Source organism: Phyllostomus discolor, chromosome 6, assembly GCF_004126475.2.
Source record: "Phyllostomus discolor isolate MPI-MPIP mPhyDis1 chromosome 6, mPhyDis1.pri.v3, whole genome shotgun sequence".
In the NCBI taxonomy this organism is placed as follows: domain Eukaryota; kingdom Metazoa; phylum Chordata; class Mammalia; order Chiroptera; family Phyllostomidae; genus Phyllostomus; species Phyllostomus discolor.
The window spans coordinates 120,670,464-120,690,907 of record NC_040908.2 but is presented as its reverse complement, the minus strand read 5'-3'; the positions used below and the strand labels follow the sequence as shown (position 1 = coordinate 120,690,907).

At 39.3% G+C, this 20,444-nt stretch overlaps 1 protein-coding gene and 1 non-coding gene across 2 annotated transcripts in view; both read left to right on the top strand.

Moving 5' to 3' along the window:
• MRPL48 (mitochondrial ribosomal protein L48) overlaps positions 1-20,444 on the top strand; it is a 51,176-nt gene that overhangs the window by 2,835 nt on the left and 27,897 nt on the right. The window contains exons 2-4 of the mRNA XM_036029991.1: positions 1,724-1,955; positions 11,759-11,811; positions 15,098-15,135. Of these exons, the coding sequence (XP_035885884.1) occupies positions 1,724-1,955; positions 11,759-11,811; positions 15,098-15,135 (323 nt within the window). The remainder of the gene's footprint in view (positions 1-1,723; positions 1,956-11,758; positions 11,812-15,097; positions 15,136-20,444) is intronic.
• LOC114501079 lies at positions 16,862-16,968 on the top strand. The gene has a single exon (XR_003684853.1). It is a non-coding gene; the product is annotated as a U6 spliceosomal RNA (small nuclear RNA).

Below are 20,444 nucleotides of genomic sequence, written 5' to 3'. Positions count from 1 at the left end.
GATTTAGAGTTGGCAATGGGAGGATACCAAAGCTTCTAGTTTGCTTTTGGTATTTGTTGACCATAAGAAGGGACTTCTAGAGCAAAACATCAATTGCCCTTACCCTGGTCATGTACAAGTCGTTTAAGCTTAGGGAAGCCATGTATCTTCTTCCCTTCAACTACAAAGTGAGAAAACATACCCACCATCCATTTTTTGGTAAAGTTTCATAAGGCTCATGTAAACAAATAGTTACAAGACACTGTGTTAAGAGCATGAATAATGGGCTGTGCAGATTACAGTGGAGGGACCACACCACACCATTCCTGTGAGGTGAGTATAAGAGGCTAAATAGAAAAGGCAACATTTATAAATGCTGATAAGGATGTGGAGAAAAGAGAACCCTTGCACACTATTGGTGGGAATGTAAATTAGTACAGCCATTAAGGAAAACAGTATAAACAGTACATATAAATAATGGTAGATTACACCAGCCTTTAAAAAGAAGGAGAATCTGTCATTTGGGACAACTTGGATGAACCTGAGGACATTATGCTAAATGAAATAAGCCATGCACAGAAAGACAAATACTCCATGACCTCACCTATGTGTAGAATGTAATATAGTCACACTCACAGAGGCAGAGTATAGAATGGTAGTCACCAGGGCTTGGGGAGTGGGGTGTGGGAGGGGAGAATGGGAGATGTTCAAAGGGTACAAAGTTCCAGTTATCCAGGGTGAATATGTTTAGAGATCTAATGTACAATGTTATGTCTATAGTTTAAAATACTGTATTGAAAAATGGAAATATGCGAAGACAGTAGATTTTAGATGCTCTCATCACACACAAAAAAGGAAACTATGTGAGAAGATATGTTAACTAGCTTGACTGTAGCAATCATTCCAGTATGTATATCAAATCATCATATTGTAAACCTTAAATATATACATGTTTAAAAAGTGGCCCACAGAAATTAGTAAGGAGACTGAGTCATAAACAGACAGCTATAAAGTGATGCGGAATTCCAATCACAGAGATACAAAGAGTCCGTGTGTGAAGGGAGTACCTGGTCACATGAAGTCAATATCAAGTGAAATAACATATATGCAGTTATTCTTATTGCTGCTGTTACTGTTTTTAGTATTGCTATTGTTTTTAGCAGGAAAAGGTGTAAAAATTGGTAAATATGAATGGAGCTTCAGAGATAGGGGGTTTGCTTTATTGTCAGAAAACTTGTCAAGATTTTTTTAGCCTATTGTTTTATCAATCCTTCCTATGATGAAGTTCCAAGGAGCTTACAAAGGGCTATGTAGGTAAATCGGGGCGGAGTTGCTAAGACACCATCTAAAGAGACAAATTCACAGTTAAGCTATGCACTGAGCATAATGCATTGCACACAGTGGTCACGCAACAAAAAATAGTTACTACCGATTTATTATGGGGCAATTGAATGACAGAAAAGTTCACTTAGGATCCATCAGCTTCCCTTCCCACCCATTCAGCTTTTAAATAGTGGTTAGAAGTCAGATTCCCATGTTCTGTGCTAGATGCTAGAATGAATTAATCAGACAGGATCTCAATCCTTGAGGAGCTCACACTTAAATACGGGAAAGAGATAGTAACAATATATAGTATGGTCCTGCCTGATTAATTCCGCTGTTTCAGAATCGTGCGCCACGTGTCTGGGCAACAAGAAAGGGCAATTAATTCTGCCTGGAGAAAGCCGTTAGGGTGACACTTTAGCTGTAGTGAGCGCGGAGACTGCGAGGGATTTCTGGACAATGAGTCTCAGAAACTGCCGGAACCAAGGTGCTGCGGCAGTAGAGTGAGTCTCGGTCGGATATTGTTACTGGACCCGACCAAGGCCGTCCTGCCAGAATTGTCAGCCGATCCGGGAGTGCAGCTGCTTGCACGGATCTTCAGCTTACACAATAACAGGCCGCCGCAGCAAAGGATGAACGGAGCTCTGGGAAAGGTAACGTGGGTTCTACGCACGCCAGGCGCTAGGGTTTCAGAGTAGAGCTGGGAGATGGCCCGGGCGATCGCCGCCTCTGCAGACATCCGGATGCAGACACTGGCGAGAACCTGGCTCTTCCCGGCAGCACATGCGGTGCCTTGTAATCCAAGGGTTGTGCTCCCTCCTCTCCACTCCGGGTGCACTCGGCCTCATATTCCCGCGCGCCGCGTACTTGCTGCTAGCCACTCTCCTCGCCCATTGGCCTGGCAATAGAAGATTCCCACTATGGCAGTCACAAAACCAGGAGAGTGCCAGTATGACCTTGAGCAGGTCACTTGATTTTTGCGTTAACTCATCAATTTCGATTTTTTTTCCCCTAAGAATACCGTTTTGACTTGCTGAACTGATTGTGACGTGAGGCTACTTGGCAATGATGAAAGGGTGGTGATAAAATATATTTTACTTATAAAACTTTATTTAAATGACTGCGGTAAAACCGCATGAACCACCATAAATGCATTCTTTGGCCTTCCCTTGTCCTCCTAACAGATTAAACAAATTTCAATTGTGCTCTTTCAGTTGTATTATGCTGCTTGGTAAATTAATGACTTATTTTTAGCAATTTATGTTAAAATTTTATTTTATGTATTAATTGTAGAGACTCTATCTCCATGATGCAAAGATTAGCATGCTTATGATCTACTAGTAGTTATCTTCTGGCAGCCCCTGAATTTCTATAGCTTTGTTTCCTTAAGGGCCCAAACTTAATCTGTACGAAATAACTCGCTGTTGTTCACCTTAGCCAAATTTTGAGAGTTGGGCCAGATCTGGTGAAAGAATAATAGAAAAAAAATCACGTTTCGAAAATCTATTGTTAAAGATGGTCAGATTGTTAACTCCACACTTCTGCTTTATTTGCCTTGATCCTGAGGAATGCTGAAAGGGAAGGATCATTTTTCAAGGAATGCTTTTTTTTTTTAACAGTTCCATACTCCAGGAGAGCCCATAGAAATATGTCATTAGGCTATTACCTGAAGATACAAAGACAGATGGGGCCCTTCTAAGTCTGATGCCATTTTCCCCTTCCAGACTCCTTTGTAGACTACCCTTCCATTGCTCTGCTGCTTTGTCCAGATAGTTTCTCATTTATTTTCCAAATGCTGGCTTCCTGATTCTAGATCCTGTGCAGTCTTCTCACTTGGAGTGCCCTCACCCTTCTCACCACTTATCCAAATGTTCCTTCCTTCAAGGCCCAGCTCATCTCATCTTTTCCAGAAAATGGTTCTGACTACTTCAGCTAATGTGCCTATTTATTTTCTGAACTTCCAACTGGTATTATGTTTTGGTACCTAATCATGTTCAGTCTAATGGTCATCCTTGTCTCTGCCTGTCTGAAGTGTTAGTTAATACTTTACAGTTTTAAGGAAAACCAGTGGGATTTGCATCAAACCTAGGTTCTATCTCTTGCTACTCATATGACCATAGGCAGGTTATTTGACCTCTCTGTGCTTCAGTTTCTCATCTGTAAAATGCAGATCATGATGCTCACTATATGAAATTGTTGTTTATACTTTAAAAGATTATAGAAGACAATGTAAGAGTAGTTTGTAAAGTATGAAGGACTGTACACATGAAAATATTCATATTCTATAATTAATAAAATGGTTCATTTGCATAAATTAATTTGATCTTCATGATATTCTGAGATGATCCTGGCAGATACAAGATGAGGAAATGGAAGCTACTGGTAGTGTCTGGTACCCAATAGGTTCTCAAATGTTCTCCTGAGTGCCTGAATGAATGAACGCCTTGCTTATAGGGCAATAGCCTCTTAAGTGGTAGTGCTGACACTAGAGCCTAGATTTCCTACCCCTCAAAGACATCACTGCCTTTCCTTTTCTGGGTATTTCACATCTCCCTAATTTAATCATAATCTTGGTTTTCCTCATCTGTGGAATGAAGAATGAAAGGCTTCCTTGACCTTCCCAGTTGTCAGTCCTTTTATTTATTTATTTGTTTGTTTGTTTATTTATTTATTTATTTATCCATCCTCACCCCAAGATATGTTTATTGATTTTAGAGACAGGAAGAGGGAAAGAGAGAGGGAAACATTGATCCATTGCCTCCTGTATGCACACTGGCCAGGGATCCAACCCTCAACCTAGGTATGTGCCCTGACCAGGGATTGATGCTGCAACCTTTTAGTGTAGGGGACAATGCTCCAATCAACTGAGCCTCTCAGCCAGGGTGTCAGTTCTTCCTTTTTTGTGACCTATGGAGTCCACCATACTGCTCTCACATTGTAATACAATAAGTAATTTGCACATCTACTATCCTCACTAGAAATATATGGGGATAGTCAATTATATTTTCTTTACATCTGTATGTACTCAGTCTACAGTGTACTTGGCTTAAAGTAGGTACCTGATAAATATTTAATGAATAAGTGACTGAACAAATGTTGACATTACATGGTATGTAGATGGTAGAGCTGATACTAATACTTCAAACTTTTAGTTCTCTTTCTTTGGGACCCTAAGATGTTTTTAGCTTCTAATCATCTCAGATTTTAGGTGAGTGAGAAGCCTTGCTTTACTGGAATAAAACTGGGTGGAATCATGTACCTCCTTGGGTTAACAGGAGTAGTAGAGCAGAGTAGACACTAAGACACTAATGCTGATTTTCATCAAACCCCAGAAAACATATTGACCGATCAAGATGACAGCCCAGAAAGAGCAACTCTGGGGACAGATCTCATAGTTCAAGTGAAAATATTGAAGGCTAACATGGAGCAGAGTTCATATTTCATATGAACAAGTGACAGACCAACAGATATGAATTAGGAGGACATAAGAGAATGGAAATGGGAAACAAATTTACAGTGCCTAGGAGGGCAGGGAGTCCAAAATCCCAGTAAAATTGTCAAAAGGTTCGCTGTGTCCTGGTCATTACTAGATTTTAAGTGGAGGACAAGGACATTTTTCTATTTTGTTCATGGTTTTGTCTTCAGCACCTGTCACACACTAACGTATATATTGTTTAATAAACGAGGAGCTGGACCATCACCACCACCATCATCACTACTATCTATTTGACCTTTAACAGTGTGTATTGCACTTGCTAAGCCCTTTTTATATATTATCTAATTTATTCATGTCAACAACTCTGAAGTAAATATTTTTATAACTTCCATAGAGATAAGGAAGTAAAGTTTGAAGGCATTTATTAATCTAATCAGTAAGTAATTATTGAACACTTGATACGTTTAGAGAGTGTGCTAGATGCTGGGATGTAGCAGTTTTCTGTTTTCCTAGAATGTGTATTCCTAGCAAAAGAGACAGACTGATTATAACTCATTCTGATAAATGCCACAAAAGAAAGTTTCTGAGTGCTGTATGAATGTGTAACGACAGAATCCAAGCAAGTCTGCATAGTCAGAAAAGTATTCTTGAGGTTGTTACATGACTAAGACTTAAAGAATGATAGCATTTAGACAGGGATAGCATGTGCAAAAACCCTGAAATGAGAACACACTGGGAGTTGCGGAAGGCCCAGAGGAAGCTGGGAGGGAGAGAAGCTCTGGGGCTTGGATCAAGGAAGAGTGTGCAGGGAAGTATTGAGATGAGAGTTGGGGTGATAGTAGGGCAGTGGACTTAAATTTCAGGAGATGACCACAGGTATTTTGAAACTGAATTTAGTTCTGGATGAAGTTAGGGAATTGGGTTCAACAGAGCTCAGCTGTGGCCTAGAAATATGATCTAGAAGTTATGATATAAGACCAGATATTTCTTTTTTTAAGAAATTGACATATTGCTCTGGCTGGTGTGGCTCAATGGATTGAGTTCCAGCCTTCAAACCAAAGGGTTGCTGGTTTAATGCAACCCTCTCTCTAAGAAAAAAAATTAAAAATTAGAAATAAGTGAACAAAAAATATTGAGATATAATTTACACATCATAATATTCACCCTTTAAAGGTGGAAAATTCAGTGGTTTTTAGTATATTCACAAAGTTGTACAGCCATTTCCACTATCTTAATTCCAGAACATTTTCATCATTCAGAAAAGAAACCCTGTACTCATAACAAGTCACTTATTCCCCAATCCCTGTGTCTACCCTCTGGTAGCCACTAATCTACTTTCTGTCTCTGTGGAATTGTCTGTTCTGGTCATCTCATATAAACAAAATCACACAGTATCTGAGGTCAGATACTTTCTGTCTCTGTGGAATTGTCTGTTCTGGTCATCTCATATAAACAAAATCACACAGTATCTGAGGTCAGGTATTCCTTAACTGACTCGCCGAAGATTATACAGCTAGTAAAATGCAAGTGCTGATATTCACACCCACATCTCTGGAGATCTTTAACCTGTGCTCCTAACTGCCATAAAGACTCAGTGCAAAGACAGACTTTTTTAAAAAGGATTTTATTTATTTATTTTTAGAGAGGAGAAGGGAGAGAGAAAGAGAAACATCAATGTGTGGTTGCCTCTCACACACCCCCTATTGGGGACCTGGCCCACAACCCATGCATGTGCCCTGACTGGGAATCGAACCGGCGACCCTTTGGTTTGCAGGCCAGCACTCAATCCACAGAACTACACCAGCCAGGGCTGAAGACAGACTTTGATAGTCAATGTATTAAACATCTTCAGAAGAGAATGACTAAAGGAAAACTACAAACAAAAGCAGGTTTGAAAGAACTTAAGATCAGCTAGAACACATTTACTAGCTATGTACATTGGACAAATTAATTCACCTTTCTGAGCTTTGGTTTTCTCACAGTAAAATGGGAGCAAAAATATTTACCTAACAGAATGGTTGTGAGCATTAAAGGAAATGATGTTTGGTAAATAACAGGTGCTCAACAAATAGTAGGATTATTTAGGGTATTATTAGTATATGAATTTCACTAATATAAACTGGTATTACTCTTTCAAGAGGTAGTGTGGCAGAATGGAAAATGTGAGCTTTGTATTCAGTCAGACTTGGGTTAGAATTCTAGGTACCTCTTACCAAGCCTGTAGCTTCGGGCAATTTACTCAAGCTTCTGTATTTTCCTCTATAAAACAGAGGCAATTATGCCAGTAATGCTCTATCAAAGGATTGGTATAAAGATTAATTGAAATAGTATGTGTAAAGTGCTTAGCACAAAGGACATACTCATAATAGTAAAAAAGGCATTTTAAATAATAGTTGTTAATATACAAATATATTGTTAACCTTCATAAAACAGCTTTCAGTTGCTTGCCTTATGGGCTCCTGACCCACCGCTGGCAGCCCCCACTTTGGAGCTCTGGTGTCTGAAGCTACTCAGGAACTGTAGGTTTTGCCTCGTGACTTAGCGTTGGTAGCTGTGAAGTCCTTTCTCAGTTCTTGGCTCCCAAGTTCCTGCGAGAAGTATTTTTGAAACCCAGTGTAGCAGCTGTGTCCTCATTCATTCATTCACTAGCGTCACTGCCCTCCTCTTCCATTTGCTCCAGAGCTAGAGCTGCTCTTCCTTTGCTGTCTGGTAGGAGGGGGTATTTGTGGGTACAATCCCAAAATAGACTACTTTGGTCCTGATAAATACTGCTGATCATTGCAGGGAGAGGAAGCACATTTCTCAGCTGAGAGTGTTCACACCACAGTTTGAATGTCTTCCAGAAAATTGTCAACCTTTAAGCCTGGCTTTTAGATAATTAAATCCTTTGCTATTGTAGAGACTCAAAAATCTGAACAATTAAAGTGAGGAAAAATTAGTCTCATCTAGATCTTTCTTCCCATCCAGTACTTCCTCTGTTTGAAGTGACCCATTTAAGAATATATTCTGTTCACTGGTTTTCTTTTTATTTTTTAATTTTATTTATTTTTTAGAGAGAGGGGAAGGGAGGGAGAAAGAGAAGGGAGAGAAACATCCATATGTGAGAGGAACATCCATAGGTTGCCTCTTACACGCCCCCAACTGGGAACCTGGCCCCCAACCCAGACATGTGCTCTGATCAGGAATCAAACTGGCAACTTTTTGGCTTGAGGGAAGATGCCCATCTCACTGAGCCATACCACTTAGGGCTGCACACTGGATTTCTCTTCTGCTTGTCATGGTTGGTATGTAGATCTTAGGCCTGGAGGGCCCTTAGAGTCACTTGCTCTAATTCCAGAGATGGGAAGTACCAAGGTATGGTGACAAAGGTATGTCACCAAGGTATGGTGACAAAAGGTTGCTGCTACCAATCGAACGCCAATACGAGTCCCTGATTTGGGGCACGGTGAAGGGGTAGAAAGCTTATTCACATGAACAGTTTGCAAACCCGGGAAACACAGTCTCTGATGGAAACTGAAAGTGTGCTCCATGAACACAAAGGAGAAGCCCATTTATATAAAGAAAGTCCCGGCCCTGCCCTGGCTGGTGTGGCTCTATTGGTGCATCATCCTGTGCACCAAAAAGTCTTGGGTTTGGTTCCCAGAGGCAAGCAATGAATGTTTCTTTCTCATATCGATGTCTCTCTCTCTCAAAGCATTAGAAAAAAAGTCCTTAGGTGAGAATTAAAAAAAAAGTCTACCCTGGCTGGTGTAGCTCAGTGGATTGAGCACAGGCCTGTGAACCAAAGGGTTGCCAATTCAATTCCTAGTCAGAGCACGTGCCTGGGTTGCCAGCCAGGTCCCCCATAGGGGGTGTATGAAAAGCAACTACACATTGATGTTTCTCTCCCTTTCTTTCTCCTTCTCTTCCCCTATCTACAAAAATAAATAAATAAAATCTAAAAAAAAAAAAAAAAGTCCACGCCCCATCCCTGGTTGGTCCTTTTTTATGCAAATGAGGATTCCAAATCCTCACAGTATGATTGGTCCAAATAGCTTGTCCTGATTGGTCAGAATTCTGTGTTCAGAGTGGTCAGGAAATATGCAAATGAGGATATAGTTGTGCAGTTCTGATTGAATGAGGCAGGTCTCGGCCCATTGGTCAAAATACAGTACAGGCAATCCTTTATAAGCGTTGATTGAAAAGTCAGGAACACAGTGCCAGAGGCTGGCAGCTCAGTCTATGCCTTTCCCCTGAAGTGTAGAGGGCATCAGAGGCCTCTTTCACTAGTGGCAGGAATTTGGGCCCAGTTAAACACAAGGAATCCTTTGCAATTACTGTCCTTCTGAAGGTCCACAGTATGGTGGTCAGTGGTGGGGGAGCCAGCTGGCGTTCCTGTCTCCTGGAGCACACAATTGCCTACTCTCTATCTTTTATGTTAGGTTAAGCACTTTATATACATACATACTTTACATTCTTTTAGTATCTCATTCAGTTGTGATTTCTAGGATTGTCTATATACTTTGCCCTTCCTGCTACCTATTTATATCCTTCCCAATCTTCATGACCTCATATTCTCTGGGAGAGTTTTCCTAAATGTAATCACTTCCAACGCACCAACACATTCATTTATGAGAGAAAGGGTGTAAAATAGTTAGAAAATTATTTGCTTTGAAGTCAGAGAAACCTAAGATCCTTTGCTAGTTTTTATAGTAGCTATTTGCTTTTGGGTAAATTATTTAATCTCAGTTTCCTCAACAGCAAAATGGGATAATAGTACTTAACCTGTAAAGGAATTATGATTTAGAAGTGTGTTAGGTACTGAACAAAAGATATGGGTGTGCCCTAACTGGTGGGGCTCAATGGGCTGGGCGTCATCCCATAGGCTGAAAGATGGTGGGTTTGATTCCCAGTCAGGGCACATGCCTGAATGGTGGTCCTGGTCCCTGATTGGGGGCATGCAAGAGGCAACCGATGAATGTATCTCTTGCACATCAATGTTTCTCTCCCTCTCTCTCCCCCTTCCCCTCTCTCTAAAAATAAATAAAATCTTGAAATAAAAAGATGTGGGAGCATAGCAGAGGGTAGCATCGATTATCACTCATTCACTTCTTTCTAATCATATTTATTCAGCAAAACATACCTTGATTGAATGTCTACAATGCCTGTGAGGAACACAACATGACCCCTGCCCCTGAAGATCTCTTGGTTTAGTGTAGTGGTCTATGGGTGATGTTAAGAGTTTCAGTCAATCTTTTGAAGTAGCATGCAAACTTTTGTATATCCATGTCTGTGTGTGTTTGTCTGGGGAGAAGGTTCATGACTTTGAGCAGATTCTCAGCAATGTCTGTAACAGGCCAAAAGCTAAGAACTTCTGGCCATCTTCACCTGGGTTTCCTGCCAGAAGTGCTGGTTGTTCGTACCATTTATTGTGACTTAATCATATAATGCTTATACTATTGCTTAGCTCTTTGACAGAAATGTATACCTATATCTCCAATCTTTTGAACTAAAAATTAAGGAGTATGTTTATGACATTCTGTAACAGCTTTATTGAGATATAGTTCAAGTACCACACAATTCACCCATTTAAAGTGTACAATTCAATGGCTTGTAATATATTCAGAATTGTACAGCCATCACTACAATCAATTTTAGAACATTCATCACTCCGGGAACAAACCTCCTATCCCTTGGCTGTCAACCCCAGCTCCTCAATCCCACAGCACTAGCCAACCACTGATCTGCTTTCTTTCCCTTCAGATTTGCCTATTCCCAGTATTTCATATAAATGTAGTCATGCATTTGGCCCTTGTGACTAATTTCTTTCACTTAGTATAATGTTTTCACATTTTTGTTTTTATATTCCTGTTAATATTCAGCACAGTAGTTGGCACATAATATTTTTTTAAAAATAAACTTTATTTTAGAATAGTTTTAGAAGTATAGAAAAGTTGGAAAGATGATACAGAGAATTCCCATATACCTCACATCTAGTTTTCCCTATTAACTTATATTAGTATGGTACATTTTTCATAATTAATGAACTAGTGTTGATATATTATTATTAATTAAAGTCCATTATTTATTTATATTTCTTTCTTTTTTTAACTGATGTCCTTTTTGTTTCCCAGAGCCCCATCCAGGTTATTATGTTACGTTTAGTTGTCTGGTCTCCTTAGGTGCCTCTTGTTTGTGACAGTTTCTCAGACTTTGTTTTTGTGTAAAAGGCTTTTAACACATACATGTTGAAGGAATTGAAATTGTTACCCACCGTGGACAGGATTTTCTCTTTATGTTATGGGACCTAAGGACATTTAGTATTTATTATCTAGTTACTTTATAAAAATAGATTTCCTCTCTGTTAAACACTCCTTTAGTAAAGCTACACTGGTGATCTTTGGAGTGGGTGCCCAACAGGACAGGCTAAGATTGAAATAACTGGGGAGGGGAACCTCAGGGAGAGAAGCTTCTATTGCTACTGTCTCTCTCATTATTATTGTTTTGTTGATGTCATAACACTATTATTACTATTGAGAGAGACAGTGTGTTGTAATAGAGCAAATAGCCTTTGGAGTAAAACAGTTCTCTTAGCTACTTACTGACTATAATTTCTTGGACTATCACCTCCATGGGCCTTGCTTGCCTCACCTATAAAATTGCTTTGCAGTGTTTTGAGAATTAAGGAAGAAGTTAAGGAAGTCTGTCGTATGGTGTCTGTACTTGGCAGAAGCATAATAATTGTTGACTGATGTTAGAAAAAAATGGAACAAATTGGAAAGGGGAAATAAGGTTCTTTTTTTTTAAGAAGGCAGCATGGAAGTGGGTTGTTTTTTAAGCATTTTCTGTAGTGGATGGAATAAGAAAAAGAAGACGACCTTGGTTTGCCTTCATGTTTGGTATTAACTACAGACGGCCTCTTTGCTAGACAAGAGCCTTTGGGTCCTTTTGTTTGTGTTCATGGGTTTCTAGGCTCTCTGAAGAAGCGCTTGGAAGTTTATTAGTTTGTAAGATTTTCCTAACATGGCTGTTTTGCTGTAGGTGCTGTGTTTGAAGAACGATGTCATTTTTAAGCAAGCCTTTCCCCTCTTAAGGTAAGTATATTAATTAATAACAGTACTTAAATATAGCTAATATTTGCATTGTGCTATGTAGTTCACACAGCATTTTTCTTTCATCATCTCCACTTGCACGCCTGCCGAGTACCTGCAGTGTGAACTCCCCTGCCATCTTGCTCTTTCCCCATTCTCAGAGAGTGACAGTTCCCTTCATCTAGTTGCTTGTGCCAAAATCTTTGGAGTCAGCCTTGACATTGTTATTTCTCTCACTCTACATCCAATTCTTTAACCAATCCTGTTGGCTCACCTTTTGAAATATTACAGACTTAAACCATTTCTTACCTCCAGTTTCAGGCCTCATACTTTCTGTTTTACTAAACTACTAGGGACCAGCTCCTTATCTTTTTTTTTTTTTCAAAAAACCACTTCTTTTTTGATGTATGAGAATTTTCTTCTTTATTCTTACCCAAGGATATGTTTACTGATTTTAGAGAGGGAGAAAGAGGGAGGAAGAAAGAGAGAGAGAAACATCGATGTAAGAGAGAAATATCGATCGGTTGCCTCCCATATGTACCCTTACCAGGAATCGAACCTGGATCCTAGGTATGTGCCCTGACCCAGGACTGAACCTGGAAACTTTTGGTGAATGGGATAATGCTCCAACCAACTGAGCCACCTGGCCAGAGCCAGCTTCTTATCTTTTTAACTACCATCATCCTTCCTTCTAATTGGTCTTCCTGCTTTTATTTTTGTCTTCTGTTCTTAGCACTAAAATCAGAGTGATTCCTTTAAAATCAAGTTAGCTGATGTCACTTCTGTCTCAGAACTCTCCCATTGAAATAAGAGCTGCAGTCCCTACCATGGCTTTCAAGTCTTTTTTTTTTTTTAAACGGAATTCCCTTTTTTTAAAAAATATTTTATTTATTTTTTTTTTAGAGAGGGAAGGGAGGGAGATAGAGAGAGAGAGAAACATCAATGTGCGGTTGCTGGGGGTTATGGCCTGCAACCCAGGAATGTACCCTGGCTGGGAATCGAACCTGGGACACTTTGGCTCCCAGCCCGCACTCAATCCACTGAGCTACGCCAGCTAGGGCGGCTTTCAAGTCTTTATATAACCTATTTCCTCATTGCGTACTACTACTTACTCAGCTTTAGCCATGCTGGCTCCCTTTCTATTCCTTGATGATCTAAGCATCCTCCCACCTAAGAATCTTTGCATGTTCTCCCCTCAGACACCCATGTGGTTTGCCCTCTGACTTCATTCAGGTTTGTGCCCACATGTCATCTCATTAGAGAGGCCTTCCCTGACTACCCCTCCGTGAATCTCTATCTCCTTACCTTGCTTTATTTTTCATAGCAGGTGTCACCACCGGACACATTTTATGTATATGTATGTGTATATATATTTAAATTATCTGTCTTCCTCACCCTGCCACTAGAATATCAGCATCATACGGATAAAGACTTTCTAGTTTTGTTTACTGCTATATCCCTAGCCCCTAGAATGGTGTCTTGACACACAATGGGCATTTAATAAATGATTTTTATTGAATTAATAGCTCTCTATAGTGATCTGGTGAAATAGATGATGTTATCTCAATTATATGCATAAACAACTGAGATTCAGAATGGTTAATCGATAGCTCTAAGATGACATAGCTAATGAGTTGGAGTTAGGATTCAAACCCAAGTTGTTTTTTACTCTTCTGCATATACAGCATGCTGCCTCTCCATTGGTTTTTCTCTAGGTGGTAATGAAGAGCATTTGGCAGTTTATTTATTTCTCTATTCAGCAGATAGCCACTGAGTGGCTTATGTGTGGCAGCCACATGATATAAACTGAGTATCTTCCTGGACCATGTGATGCTCGTGAGCCTGGATGATTTCTTTAATCCTTTACATTTATTAATGCCTTTTCCCTGTTATTCCCTTTCCATCTTAATCTGTTTTTCCATTAATCAGTCAGCTATTCAATGTGCACTTACTATGGCTCCATGCTAGGCATTTTACATGTTCTCTCTAATCAAAAAATACTACAGGACAAATATAAATATTGTCATTTTACAAAAGAGGAAGCTGGCTCAGAGAGTTTAAGATAGATTTTCAGTCCCATGAGATTATACTCATATTATCTGCATTTTAAAGGTGAGATAACTGAGTTACAGAGATATGAAACAACTTGCTTAAGGTCACAGTTTAGAAATGGTAGAGTCAGCATTTAATCACAGGTCTGCTTGTCTCTAACTTGTTCCACAGTGTAGTGTCAAAGCTTTGCAGGATGCTTAACTATAATACTCTGCTTACCAATCAGCCAGACAGAACCGTTTTATCCTCCTCCACATTCTCTGGCTTCTGTCTCCAGTCTGGCTCTCATTGCTGTCCCTTCCTCTCCATCCTCCATGAACTTGTTCTAATAATGCAAGACTCCTGCAAGAACCACCTCACTGGTTCTCTTGCCTCACCTCTTCGCATTCATTTCTCACCTACTGCCAGGGTTAACTTTTCCAAAACTTACTTTATTTATTGATTTTAGAGAGAAAGGGGGAGAGAGAGAGAGAGATCAATCTGTTCTTCCACTATTTATGCATTCATTGGTTGATTCTTGCATGTACCCTGACCAGGGATTGAACCCCCATCCTTGGTATATGGTGACGATGCTCTAACCAACTGAGCTACCCAGCCAGGGCAACTTTCCAAAACTTAAACTTGACCATATCACTCCCGTGCTTAAACTCTGCCAGAAGCTTCCCACTGCCTACACAGAGTAAAGACCAAGCTACTTATACAAGTTTCTTCATAAACTGGCCCCTGATTACCTCTTTCACCCTGTATCCTTTGCTTGAGTTTCCCTTACATGCAACTGCTTGCTGTTCCCTAAACATAACCACTTTTGTCCCTCTGCCTAGGATGCTTTACCTGTAAGAGTAAATAAGGCAATTTCAATTCCCTGGTAGAAATGATCACACTTTTTTGTGTGTTCCACCAAATCTTGTCCCTGTTTTTGCTCTGGACCAGTACTGTACTGTGGCCAGTATTTGTTTACATACAGTCTCTCTCTCCTGACCGGATCACTGATAGAGACAGTTACTTAGTTTTGTATCCTCGAGACCTAGCACATTGTCTGGCACATAGTACAGTAGGTCCTTAAAAATATTTGTGAAAGGGAGGGAATAAGGACATATCTAGTATTAACATATCCTTTTTTTTTTAAATTGTTGTTCACATTGACTTATCCTTAATGAGGATTTTACAAGTTTGGATAACTGGGCAAGTGAATAGTCAGTATCTGATTGTATTCTACATATGCTCTCCCTTTTTTTAGATTCAAAACTTCAGGAGAAAATCCCATCTGTTCTGCAGGTAAGCATTTATTTCCTGGTGTAGTCTGCCTGCTTTAAGTGACTCTCTAACACTCTAATAATTTTGTCTAAAAGGATGCCTAACATATCTTTGAGAACAGTGGCTGGGACCGCATCCTAGCCCTCACATGGAATAGGACACTGGGCAAAAACATGCAGTAGCAGTTAACAGCAAGAGCTCTGCAGTTTGGATTCTAACTCTACCATATACTTATTGTGTGACCTTTGGCTACATCTCCATAGGTTGGTTTTCTCACTTAAAATTTTTTTTCCCTTTACTTATTGATTTGAGAGAGAGAGAGAGAGAAAATGAGGGAGAGAAACAGTGATTTGTTGTTCCACCCATCCATGCATTCATTGGTTGCTTCTTGTTTGTGCCCCGACTGGGGACGGCAGTCGCAACCTTAGCTTGTCAGGACGACGCTCCAGCCAACTGTGCTACCTGGCCAGAGCCAAAGTTCATTCTGAACTACTCTGTATTCTGAGGAAGTTTTTTTAAAAGTTAGTATTGAAATTATCACCTGTTAAAATGGTTTCAAATGTAAATATTCATATGAATGCATGTGGTAAAAATAAATATAAACTGTAGAAAAGATGTATGATAAAAAGTTGAATTTTCTTCTATTTCCCAGTCTTACTCCCTAGTGATGTCCACTATTAGAATTTTTTTAGATATTTTTCAAGAAAGTTTTGTGCATACAAGAACATATATATAATGTGTATGTATGACTGTATCTTAAAGCTGGACATTTAGGTTGTATTTAGTTTTTGATATTTCAAAAAATGCTGCAGCAACCATTGTTATACTTCATTGCAAACTTGTTCCTGTACATTTGTAAGATTAATTCCTGGAATTGAAATTGCTGTGTCAGTGGACTGTGAATTGAAAATTTTGGTAAGTGTTGTTAAATTGCCCTTCAGAGAAGTTGTGTTAATTTACATTTCTATTTTCTGGCCAAAACTGGATATTATAAAACATATTATTTTTTTTGTTAGTCAAAAATTATGTCTCCTTGTAATTTGCATTTCTTGAGTTTGTCACTTTTTCATATTTTTATTTTATTATTTTTAAAAAGATTTTATTTATTTATTTTTAGAGAGGGAAGGGAGGGAGATAGAGAGAGAGAGGAAAACATCAATGTGCGGTTGCTGGGGGTCATGGCCTGCAACCCAGGCATGTACCCTGACTGGTAATCAAACCTGTGACGCTTTGGTGCACAGCCCGCACTCAATCCACTGAGCTACGCCAGCCAGGGCGTACTTTCTCATATTTTTATTACCATTTATTTGTATTTCTTTCCTTGTGAACTGTTTATATTTTTTGCCCCTTTTTTAATTAGATTGTTTGCTTTTTCACTTTTGATCTATAAGAAACTTTTATCTAGGTTTTATATACTAAGGAAATTAGCATTTTTCTGTTATATATGCTTTGTATGGTTTTCAGTCCTCTGTCCCTTGATTTTGTTTTTGTGTTTTTTGTTAAACAGAAGTTTTAAATTTTTATACAGATATGTGTGTTAATTTTTGATTTCCAGATATTCTTTCATGCTTAGAGAAAAAGATCTTCTGTATGCCAAGATTATTTAAAAAAAAATCCTTCATGTTATCTTCTTTATTTTTTTTTCCTTTAGATATGTGGTCCATATGGAATTAGAATTGGGTGGGAATGCAATTTTATCCCCAGAATGAGTAGTCAGTTGTTTCAACATTAACACATCCATCTTTCCGTGCTTGCTTTAGCGGCACATGTACTAAAATTGGAACAACACAGAGAAGATTAGCATGGCTCCTGAGCTAGGATGACACGCAAAATCGTGAAACGTTCCATATTTTAAAAGAACAAAAATACAAAAAAATCCATCTTTGCTCCATAGGTTTGAAAGTATCACCTTTATCATATACTAAATTTCCATATAGGTACAGGACTATTTTAACTATATTTTATTTCATTGATCTGTCTGTATATTTGATGCCAATACCAAGCTGTTTACATACAGTTTTGGAGTATATTTCAGTATTTGATAACTATCTAATTCTGAGGGTTTTATTTGTTTGTTTGTTTCATTTTATTTTTAAAGCTGAGATCAAATAGAGCATGTTAAATGCTATTGGAAAAGACCCAATAGGGATCCTTTTGAAGAGACAGGTGGGGGATAATAACATAATTTACTCAGTGTCCTATTCGGTGAAATTTAAGTTGTCTCCAAGAATTTCCAGTGTAAACAATACTGTGGTGAAGATCCTTGTCATTAGTATTTGTTCCCTTGTCTGATTGTTTACTTGGGAAACATGAAATTGTTAGGTCAGAGGAAATGCACATTTTTAAAGTTATTGATGTGTATTACTAGACTACTCTCCAGAAGATTGCACCATTTTATATTTCTTTTGTATTTCAGAATCCCTTTTTTATACATTTGTCAATATTATTATTTTTAAAATATTTGCTAATAATAAAAAATGCCACCCCTTGTATTTTTAATTTCTGTGTATTTGATTAGTAGTTGCTTGAACATATTTTCATACATTTTCATACCGGTCATTTATGTTTTCCTGTGCCCATTTTTCAATTGTTAGGGAATCCCAATGTTTAGAAAGCTCCAAGGCCCAGGGTAACTCACCAGTGTTGGCATGCCAAGATTCTACTTGAAAACTTGGCATTTTTTCATGGGTTCTTTGAGATATCTTTAAAGTCAGAAATTTGAAAGTTGAATTGTAATGATGTTCAGGCGAAAAGAGCCGGGAGTAATGTCACATCCCTGCCTTCACCCTTCACGCTCGCTGTGGGCCCTGGGCGCCATCCCAGCCGCTCTCTCCAAGGCATGGGCCGGATGGTAGTGAATGCCTTTTTCTCACTGATTGAAGCATACATAGAGAGGTAGAAGTAGATATTTACAAAGAGGTCTAAAGAGGTTAAGTGAAGGGAACTCGAAGTCCTCTCATTACAGCATGGGCAAAAAGGTGGAGTCAGAGAAGCAAGGTATATTGCAGTCCGCGTAGTTCAGTGTAATTAGAAAACCTGAAAAATGTTTGAAAATAGATTTTGAAACAAAAGTGGGTAGCTGCCAGGGCCAAATCATTGCAGAGTCTTGGTAAACTATCTCAAGAACCTTAAAATATATATATATATATACACATATAATATATATAAATAAATATGTATTTTTATATGTATTTACACACACACATTTTATGAGCACATACTACTTGCCAGGTGCTGGGTAGGGTGTGTCGGGGACTAGCAGTCTGTTGAATGAAGAGAATATCCTGTAATTAATTCTTGGCTGGGGCTACGCCAGTGTTTTTCTCGTTTTCTTCTGCATAGCTGTGCTAAAAATACTTGTTCCAATTTTGCAGGAGAAATAATTAAAGTGAATTTGTTTACCTGCACCCCGGATTGATGGGTTGAGTACTGAGTTTAGTGACAAGGACATTGAAGGACAGTTGGCTCCGGCACGTGCACAGGCAGAGGTGCGAGGTGGGAGCAGCCCGTGTGTGATCACATCCTGGAGTTGTGCTAACTGAAAGATTTTCAAAGCCTCCTTTTGAAACCCTGGGGTTTTGTGTCTAAGAGAAAAGAGTTGCCTTTTCTCTTAGAAGGCTGCAATGTCAATGTGACAGCAGGAAACCCAGCTTAATGACACACAGCGAGAGGGAAATTCAGTTGAACTTATCAGAAATCAAAGGCTTTCAAAGTTGTAAATTTTATAATTAAAACAACTGGCTAATTAAGCAGGTTAACCACTGGTAATTTAAACAAAACCTTTCATTTAAGGAAGAAAATGGTTAATTTAACAGTAGTTTGAATTGGCTTCTTAATTAACCAGCTGCTCTAATTATAGGAATTGCCCCAAACTGAATTTGAAAGTGCCTCCTTGCCAGCGAATTCCAGTACGTGAGAGGCCGAGGCGAGGCAAGCATTTGTGGTACTCTCACCTGACCAATGTCACTTTTGGTCCTACTTTTTAAAACCACTGGAGGGTTATTGAGTGTCTGTGTATTTCAAGGTGGTGATGGTATCTGAGTTTTATTTATACAAAGGTTTTACTGTATACAGGGGTGGGCAAAAGTAGATTTATAGTCATGAGTATGCCAAACAGTTTATTCTTTTTTTTTTTTTTTTTTTTAAGATTTTATTCATCCATTTTTAGGGAGGGAAGAGGAGGAGAGAGAGAGAGAGAGAGGGAGAGAGAGAGGGAGAGAAACATCAATGTGCGGTTGCTGGGGGTTATGGCCTGCAACCCAGGAATGTACCCTGGCTGGGAATCGAACCTGGGACACTTTAGTTCCCAGCCCGCGCTCAATCCACTGAGCTACGCCAGCCAGGGCTTCAAACAGTTTATTCTTGTATTATTGTTTATTAATTTTGTATTATTTTCCACATCAACCACTGTAAACCTACTTTTGCCCACCCCTGTAATAGGCGCATGGGAGAGTGATGAAGTGAACTCTTGGTGATCTTTGTATGTTTAGAGCAGCAGAAGAGTTTCCCAGAGACTGTGACATTGGAGCTGGCTCTGAAGGCTTATAGGGTTTCACCAGGCAGAGGGGTGCAGTCCCAGCATGGGGAGTGTCCAGGGTGACAGGGGTATGAAAAGTGCATGGTTTCTACAGAGTGGCCAGTGTAGCTGATGCTGAGGAACAAGGTTTTAAAGGCCTGGAGGAGGGGAGAATGAGGAGATGAAGTAGTTGGAACTAGATCATGAAATCAAGGTTCTTCCATGCTCACCCAAGAAGTGTTAACTTTGGGCAGTAGAAAATCATCAAACGTTTTGAAATATGGCAAAAGACCTTTCCTGTCTCATTCGTTGGTGTGTCTGTAGTGATTGGTATGGTGCTTTGCACACAATAACTACTTTTTAAAAAATTGTGTGTGTACAATAAATAAATAATTGAATTAATGAAAGAAAGTAATTTGATTAGATCTGTGTTTTAGAAGGATTAATTTGTAAGCCCTGGAGGATGGAATGAGAGAGAGGGATGTGGATACTCTGAGATCCCTGACAATAACTTAAGCAAGGCCACCACTTGTATCTCCTACTCCTTTTGTCCACACTCCCTCTCCCCAGGACGACCAAAGTGTAATCTTTTCAAAATGTAATAGACATATAATTTCCCTGCTTATGCTCATTCAGTCAGAAATCCACACCCTTAACAAGGCCCAGTGTGGTGCGTTCCAACTCGCTGTTTGAGTTTCTGTGTCCCCCTCGCTTTGCGCTGGTCCCACAGACAGCCTTTTTGTTCCTTGCACGCGCCAAAACTGTGTCGCACAGTGGAGCCTTCACATGTGCTATTTCCTCTGCCTGGAACATT